General features: G+C 36.1%; 1 protein-coding gene across 1 annotated transcript; it reads left to right on the top strand.

The window, feature by feature from the left end:
* The first annotated feature begins 1,329 nt into the window (after positions 1 to 1,329).
* Positions 1,330 to 4,098, top strand: LOC147870353 (dihydroflavonol 4-reductase-like). Its single transcript, XM_087339143.1, has 6 exons — positions 1,330 to 1,522; positions 2,270 to 2,439; positions 2,596 to 2,799; positions 3,053 to 3,212; positions 3,329 to 3,521; positions 3,754 to 4,098. Exons 1-6 carry the CDS (start codon positions 1,384 to 1,386, stop codon positions 3,902 to 3,904), a joined length of 1,017 nt encoding a protein of 338 aa, XP_087195269.1. The 5' UTR covers positions 1,330 to 1,383; the 3' UTR covers positions 3,905 to 4,098.
* The last annotated feature ends 4,292 nt before the right edge of the window (positions 4,099 to 8,390 follow it).

Genomic DNA, 8,390 nt, shown 5'->3' with positions numbered 1-8,390 from the left:
TGTGGCATCCCTATGTTGCAAGATAGCATCAAGAAAAAGCACATCATGCTCTCTAATCAACCCATCACTAATGCATTGTTTGTTTTTAACTAATCTTGAAATATTTCTATAAATCTAATGTCGACTTACTATACAATAATCAAAACCTATCGAGAGAGTCTACATCTAACCTTAAACACGATTAATAGATTTCCTTCGAAAGCATGCATGAATATTTTATATTGGTTTGGGGAGCAATGTCGTCCCTCAAATGAGGTAGGATACAAAAGTCATTGAACCTTGTAATTAGGAAACCCGTTTCAACAATTTACTTGTCATGTACATCATAATACTTTAATTTATCAATGATTCGACGAAAATTAAATGGTCAAAACGTGAAGATTTTAAGCCCAAATTTATTAGGGGGTAGCTCAATGTTGTAGAAAAGTAGTTTGCCAATGGTTTATTGTTTTTAATACCTTCCTCTAAATTTGTCAATATTGTTTACTAAGCTAGGGTTTTGAGTTCCTTGAAAAGGAAGCATCATGGAATTTAATAAGATAACTTAGCTACTAAGCATCCACACCTTTCATTGGCAAGGTAAGGAGAGTTGGAAAAGCAACGTCGTTAGGTGATCAAGGTTAAAGCCGAGATTAAGCAAATTACTTTGATGAACAAAGATAGAGTCGTGAATGAATCGAGTCCTTGACAACGCTTTCCTTCAAATATATTTCTTCAAGAGTGGTATACCTACCTTCGGAAGCCTTATTTCCCATGGCCAAACGACGTATGTACCATCATGTAAACATCATAAGAAGAAGCAAGTGATCATGGGATGGGGGGACTCTGAATAGCGTTATTTCTTAGTCATCATGGGCAATAGAGTGAATGAGAAATCGAGTTGTCCATGGACAAGTAACTATGTTCTTTCGGCCAACCGATCAAATTCCAATCCTTACGCTTGCTTGACTACTCACGTGTGTTTTTTCATTAAGTTTCAGTAAGCACACTCACTGTAGACACACATACACAAGTTGTGGCATACCGCAAGTACCTCGTTTGGTTTTGGGAAGGAATCTCTCTCTATCTCTCTCTTTAATTAAGAAGAAGAAGAAGAAGAAGAAGAAGAAGAAGGAGAAGGAGAAGGAGAAGTATGAAGTTGAGGAAGCACGTGCTTTGTGTGTGTTTCATTCATCACTCACTTTCTTCGCTTCACATTCCATACATACTACATACATGCTGCTTCTCGTGCCTGCCTATACATACATACTCATACATTAAGTCAGACGAAGGATTCCAGAGCTCAGCTCAATCCTTCGCCATCATCAATCACCTCTTTCCCTGCCCCCCCCCCTCCCTTCTCCAGAGCTTCTCTGTTTTTATTGTCTCTTTCTCTCTTCCACAATGGCTCCTCCTGCTGAAGGGAACTACTCTCGACCTCAGCTAGTCTGCGTGACTGGTGCTTCAGGACATTTGGGCACTTGGCTGGTGAAGAGGTTGCTGGAAAAAGGATACAGAGTCCGAGCTACCGTGAGGAACCCAGGTATCTTTCCGTCCTTTTTGCCCTCACTGATTTCTTCACAACCGTAAAATATCTCTGCATTATGAAGATCCTATTAAATCATCCAGAGACAAAATAACCCCAGGCCCTAAATTCACATTTTGCATTAAGAAAAATAAACTACGCCATTGTGTGAAAAGAATGAAAGAAATCGGAAAACAAACTAATTATTGAAGGTAAATTTTGTTGATATCTGAATGCTTTTCATGTAGATTCTTTCTCAGAAATATGGAGGTTTTTTTCTCTACCTTTGACTTCATGATCCAAAGGCAATTTTTTTTCAAAAACTGTTAAGTGTAATCTATAACTGAGCTGAAGGATGTTTTGGAAATATCCGATCCTTACATGTATACACACTATAATTATTTTTCATAGTGAGTATACATATATATATGGGATGGTTCATGTGATAAATTTTTTTATTTTTGTTGAAGGTAGCTAAGTACCCAATGATGATTAGATGGTGTACTTAGTGAATACCATGTAATGATTTCAATCCTTAGCAACTCTCAGTCTTCTTCTGCTCACCGTTGCAAGGATTTCCACGCTTTTTCTCTCCATTCACATTGTTTCACATGTGTAACAACGTCTATCCTATCGTTCATCAATTTCTCTCTCTTTATCTCCTCTGTCTGGACAACACTTAATTTTAGTACTTCCAAATATTTTTTCTTATCCATAGTATTAACACTTCGATTTTCCTTTTTCTTTTGATCTTCTCACTTGTAGACGACCCAAAGAAGACACAAATCCTAAGTAACTTGCCTGGTGCTAAAGAAAGGCTGCAACTCGTGAAAGGCCAATTGCTTGATGAAGGGGGATTTGATGAAGCGGTCTACGGATGTGATGGTGTCTTCCATTGTGCTTCCCCCACTGAATTCTCTTTCGAAGACCCTTACGTGAGTCCTCACATGCTTCCTCTTTACAGTTTTGTTTTTTATGTTTTTATAATGCGTATGATATTCAGTATTCTTGTTAAGGCAACGCTATCATTTTTCTCATTCGTATTTTCCAGTCTCTTTATTGATGGATCCTTTTTGAACCTTTTGTCACAGAGAGATTGCATTGACCCTGCAGTGCAGGGGACCATCAATGTGATGAAATCATGCTCGAAAGCTCCGACAATTAAGAGGATCGTGTTCACTTCATCTGCGGCGGCTGTACGTTTCACGCAGCTGGAGGACATTCCGGAACAGAATTTCACTGAGGAGTGCTGGACGAATGAGGAGATGTGTGTGAGAGACAAGCCACATGGATGGGTAGGTTAGACAAGAATGCCAAAATGTTTTTCCTTTTGTTCTAATTGGATGTTAAATATGTATATGCAACCTATGAAAATGTTATGTGGGAAGATCTACCATTTACCATACCGTATCAAGGTAAGAGCATCTAATATATCCATGAATGTGAAGAAAACTGTCCCGGATATCAAGTCTTGTAGAAAGGCCATGTGTTATTGTCATATATGATGAAGGCATGGATGTGAACTAATAAACCTGACGTCTCTGGCAGCCCTACTTTTTGTCCAAAACCCTCTCTGAGAAGAAGGCACTTGAGCTAGCTGAGCAATACAAGCTAGATTTGGTGACCATCTTGCCAACTTTGGTGGCTGGCCCTTTCTTGATCGAGAAAATCCCCAACAGTGTGGCAGATACCATCTCACTTGTAACAGGTGAGAGAGGCCTGCTTTTTCAAGAGATGCTTCATTTATAGTTTCATTAGTAGAATGGTGTTCATGTCATGTCATGAGAGATGTTTCAAGTTGTTGGGTTTGTGGATACATGGCAGGGGATACATCTCACCACAATTTCATTAAGCGCATTTCGTATGTGCACATCGACGATATCATCGATGCCCATATCTTCTTGTATGAGAACCCCGCAGCCAAAGGGCGTTTCATCGGGTCAGCTTGTGATGCATCCATCACTGAGGTTGCAGAGATCCTCAAGAAGATCTACCCCAAGATCAAATTGCCAGAGAAGTAAGCAATTGTAACACCATACATACTGTGCATGCATACATACATACATACATACATACATACATACGAACATTACCCCCTTGATTTGATTTTAAGATTACAATTTCAATATATTCTTATATATTTTCTCATTAAATTATATGTGATTCATTGAACTCTTTAATATTCGGCATGCCATTCAATCTATTGGGGGAAGCATAACTAACAAAAACCTGCCAATTCTTTCTTGTAGCTTTGATTACCTTGGAGAGATTGTGCCTCACTACATGGACAACACAAAATTGAAGAACCTGGGATTTGTATTCAAACACACCCTCCCAGAAATGCTTGAGTCTGCCGTGGAGTGTTGTGTTGAGAAGGGATTGCTCCCATACCCAGGATAAAAAGAAAGTTGTTGTACTACACGATCATGCAAAAAGACTATGGGGGAGATTCTTGATCAATCTCTTCCAACATAATAGTAGATTCGATCTCAATTTGTACCTTCTTGGGGGCTTAAAACTCTCTTCAGCATAGTGCCACATTCCAATAAGACATCCTCAATTTTAATATATAGTGAGGGGAAATCATTTAGCTTTGACATAAGCAATTGGATGCCTTTTAGAATGTTGTAACTTGTAGAACGAATAATGTTCATTACTAAATGATTAATATGTGTGAACGAAGATATATGCTTCTTAACTAATTGAAATTGTATAGATGCTTGACTTGATAATGGTGTCCCACCAACTAACTAAGAACTTGAATCAAGAGCATAGACACATTGCATCTCTAATGCCTACATATTTATTCTATGACATATGTTTGGCGATAAATGTCATGATTACTAATGGGCACATAGATATTTGTGCAAACCAATCATCGAACTCAAAGATATATAGATGTGCAATGTGTAGGCATTAACACTATATGAAATGATCCTCAAGACAATAGTAGGTAGTTGTACAAACCAATCATCGAACTTGTTTGAGGGCTCCCAAACAAGGGAAAATGACCTAAATCGGCTTGTAATGTACAAGAGTTTTATATTTATGCTTTACTTATTTATATTTGGAACTTCATGTTGCGTATAAATGATTATTAACGACATAATGAAGGAAATTACAAGGTGCACTTCACATTGTATACATTTAGAGTATTGTTAACATAATTTAGGTATGATTGGCAATACCTGTCCTTTCTAATATTGATGATGTCAACTTATAACTGAAGTTGCCTCAAACTATGTAAGATTTTTTTTTATCCTCTCGAAGTTGCCTATTGTTTAAGAGTTCTCCACTATTGCAAACTTGTTTACTCCCAAAATGTAATTTCAAAACACTTCCCACTAAAATGCCCATGCCCAAAATTTGGTAGAATCATAATTAACAAATCGCGCTTACAGTTAGACATCTTCATTTCCATGTGAAAATGACCCTAAAGTTTGATTAAACAAAATAGACAAGGAAATTTTTCAGAATCTTGCACATAGTAAAATATAATGAGACAAGCAAGGTGTAGACACCTCGACTTAATTCCATTGTGTTATGCCTTTGCCCGAACTATAAGCAAATTGAGACATTAGGTGCACAATGGGAAGGCATATGGTCACAACCAACCTTTAGTTGTCCCTCGTGTGAATTACTTTGCTTATACATTCATCCATAAGCTTACCAACGAGTGTAACATTTAGATATGTACACTCCATAGTGCTTTCATCTCATTGACGTTTCCGATTTAGTGTGTTGTTCTACTACAATTTTCATTTTTAGCTGTGATCATGAATCGTGTACACTTAAAAATGTGTTGCTAAAACATCTTTCTGCCCAACCTTGGCAATGACTTTCATTTTCCTCGCCAACAAAATGAGTGAAAAGTTCCATAGAACGCAATATTCGTGTTCGTGCAAGCATTCAAACGTTTGGAAAGGAACAAGTTTGAAATGGGAAAAATACATAATCTTTTTATTTTCTTTTTTAAAATTTATAGCTATTACAATTCAGCTCAGCCTAGTGGTAAGGAGTCGTGCTATCGTTGTCTAAGTTTTGGGCTCGATTCCCAATTTTCTCATCTCTTTCTCTCTCATTAGTACCATGTCATTGCAAAATTTTATGTTAGTGTTATAATAGTTTTTTTCTTTTATATTTTTGTTATTAGAACTAAGCACAATCTAGTGGTAAGTTGTTGTGCTTCTACTACTTGTGTCTTGGGTTCAATTCTTAGCTTTCTCATATCCTCTTGTCAATGTCATGGCAAAATTTTATGTTAGTGTCATGTTCCTTTTTCTTTCTTTCTTATTAGAAATTAGGTCACCCTAGTGGTAAGTTGTTACGCTACTACTACCTATGTCATGTTTTCTTCATATTCTCAAATATACGTTTTATGAGTTTTTGAACGTTTGATTATAATTTATAATGACACATTTTGATTCTATCTCTATAGTTCATAATCATTTTGTTGTAAAGTTCTAAAGTGAGGATGATAGAGATGTCTTGATTCGCATCCCAAAAGTATGCATGTGATACAATGCAAATATTGCAACCATACTTATGTTGGTGATTCACAATGGATTAGAGTCCACTTATTGGGATTGAGAGTGAATCAATATATAATATAGACCCTAGTCAATCCAATCCAACTTTGAGATGATTTACCATACACGTTTGATTGAATCATTCCCGAATGCGAATGCCCGTATGATACGTATGGTTCATTCTATGGTGAAAACCATTGCGTTTCTCTTTAAATTTTCACACCCAAATGAATAGATGCAACAATCTTTAACCCAAAATGTGCCTACCTAGTTACACAATTTAAAGATATCTCTAATGTACCCTGATGTTTACAAACATCAAAATTCACGATTCTTACATCTTTGTCGTACTATATCATCGATTCCACTAACTAGTCCAAGCATTAATATTTGTGGAAAAAATAGATCTAGATTTATATGTGGTTCGTACATTTTGAAGAGGAAGTGGCTAAAGAAACGAAAAATAAAACCATGCAAATCCAAAAATCTTAAGCCAATGTAACTTAAATCATATATATCTTATGGCCACTCGAGGACAAAGTCCCTACTATCACATTTATTGTATGATTAAATATTGCTTAACAAGCAAGATAGGTTGTGAATCGTGATTATGGACATTACTTGGCATGAAGAGACTTGGGACGAGCCATCAGTTAAAGGGTTGTGGATGTTGTTTGAATGAAGATATAGGTCATTAACACGTGGAGACATATTTTCTTTGATGATTAATATTATCATGGAACTATGATTGCATGCATATTCTTTATCTTGAACTTGGTTGCTAACTTCACATTTCATGACCTCACCAAAATTGCAATACAATTTATCTTCAATGTCCTACAACACCACCATTGAGGAATTCAATTTCATGCAAATGATAGAAAGTAAAAAAATAAAGACCATAAAAGAAGACATTGCTCAAACCATTGTGTAATTCATGTTGCGCCGAGAGCGAGTACGTGTCATTGTGGTAGGAAAAGACCTTACTCATTTCACGATCTCATTTTGAAAGTAAGCATGTTGTATTCATTCAAACTTCTTAATTTGTTACTTGTACTTCTCAAAAAAGGTACACGTTTCACAATTTTAAAGTTTTAGAAGCTTGATTTATTGTTTTTTGCTTGATGTGCCAAAATGTGATATCGATTGAATGCTAAACGAAAGTAGGTTTTTAGGCAAATCAAGCCAATATACCATTCTTAAGCATGCTTAGTAGTCAAATTAGTGTATATCCTAAATAATTATGTTGATTATGCCTTTTTACTTAATTGTCCATTTAATCTCGATTTCCGTGTACATAAAGCCTCAATTTTGGCTAATCATACATAGGTAACTTTGAGAATAAGCAAGCAATAATTTTCTTAATGTGGGTGTGGGTCAAAGTCAAAGTCAAAAAGCTCCTCTCTTCTGTTCTTCTTCCTTTCATCCATGGATCCATTCATTGTACAAGCTTCTTGTAGTAAAGAGTTATGTGTAACAGTTGTACGCTTTTCCAACATGTTCTACATGCTAGCATTAAATCAATCATGAAGTGCATCTAACATTTACTTATAATCTATGCATTATAATCCATCCATGTTCACATTAGCATTCTTTTACCGACACTTTCGACAAAATACATCACATCATGTGCTCCTTTTGTTCTCAGAGAGATAATCAAGTTGATAAACAAAGAAATCCATGCCTTATGTTCCATGATAACCGTCACTTCCATCTATTCTTCCATGTGTTTCATACTAAAAAAACATTTACTGACATTTACAACAAAATACCTCACGTTGTGTTCTTTTAGTTCTCAATTGATATACAACGAGAACATCGAGTATAACATCATGTGAAAGGGTGTCTAAGCCAACAAGAATGGATGTGATCATTATCATCGCTTCCATCTATTACATTTTTGAGGGGTAGTGTTACAATTCTCATACAAGCATGATTCCTCGCAAACCCTTTAGATTTGTTAACGATTGACTATATTCTTCCATGTGTTTCATACTAAAAAAACATTTACTGACATTTACAACAAAATACCTCACGTCGTGTTCTTTTAGTTCTCAATTAATATACAACGAGAACATCGAGTATAACATCATGTGAAAGGGTGTCTAAGCCAACAAGAATGGATGTGATCATTATCCTCGCTTTCATCTATTACATTTTTGAGGCATAGTGTTACAATTTTCATACAAGCATGATTCCTCGCAAACCCTTCAGATTTGTTAACTATTGACTATATTGGAGGAATGGATTAAAAGTTCTTTAAATGGACACCCATCCATATGCTGATGGTACTATAAGCATTGCCAAATCATAGCAAAAAATGTCATTGTAGGGTTCAATTCCCAACAATACCATCA

The sequence above is a fragment of the Azolla caroliniana genome, unplaced genomic scaffold (genome assembly GCF_043228905.1).
Source record: "Azolla caroliniana isolate FFs.n. ecotype wild unplaced genomic scaffold, voAzoCaro1.0.p SCAF_1, whole genome shotgun sequence".
Taxonomy (NCBI): Eukaryota; Viridiplantae; Streptophyta; class Polypodiopsida; order Salviniales; family Salviniaceae; genus Azolla; species Azolla caroliniana.
This window is presented reverse-complemented; position numbering and strand designations above follow the sequence as displayed.

Bases quoted from the DNA above. Each gene is read 5' to 3' on its own strand.
- LOC147870353 (XM_087339143.1), top strand. From the start codon at position 1,384: ATGGCTCCTCCTGCTGAAGGGAACTACTCTCGACCTCAGCTAGTCTGC. The intron at 2,800-3,052 runs GTAGGTTAGACA...CGTCTCTGGCAG, and splicing joins GAGACAAGCCACATGGATGG to CCCTACTTTTTGTCCAAAAC. The intron at 3,522-3,753 runs GTAAGCAATTGT...TCTTTCTTGTAG, and splicing joins AAGATCAAATTGCCAGAGAA to CTTTGATTACCTTGGAGAGA.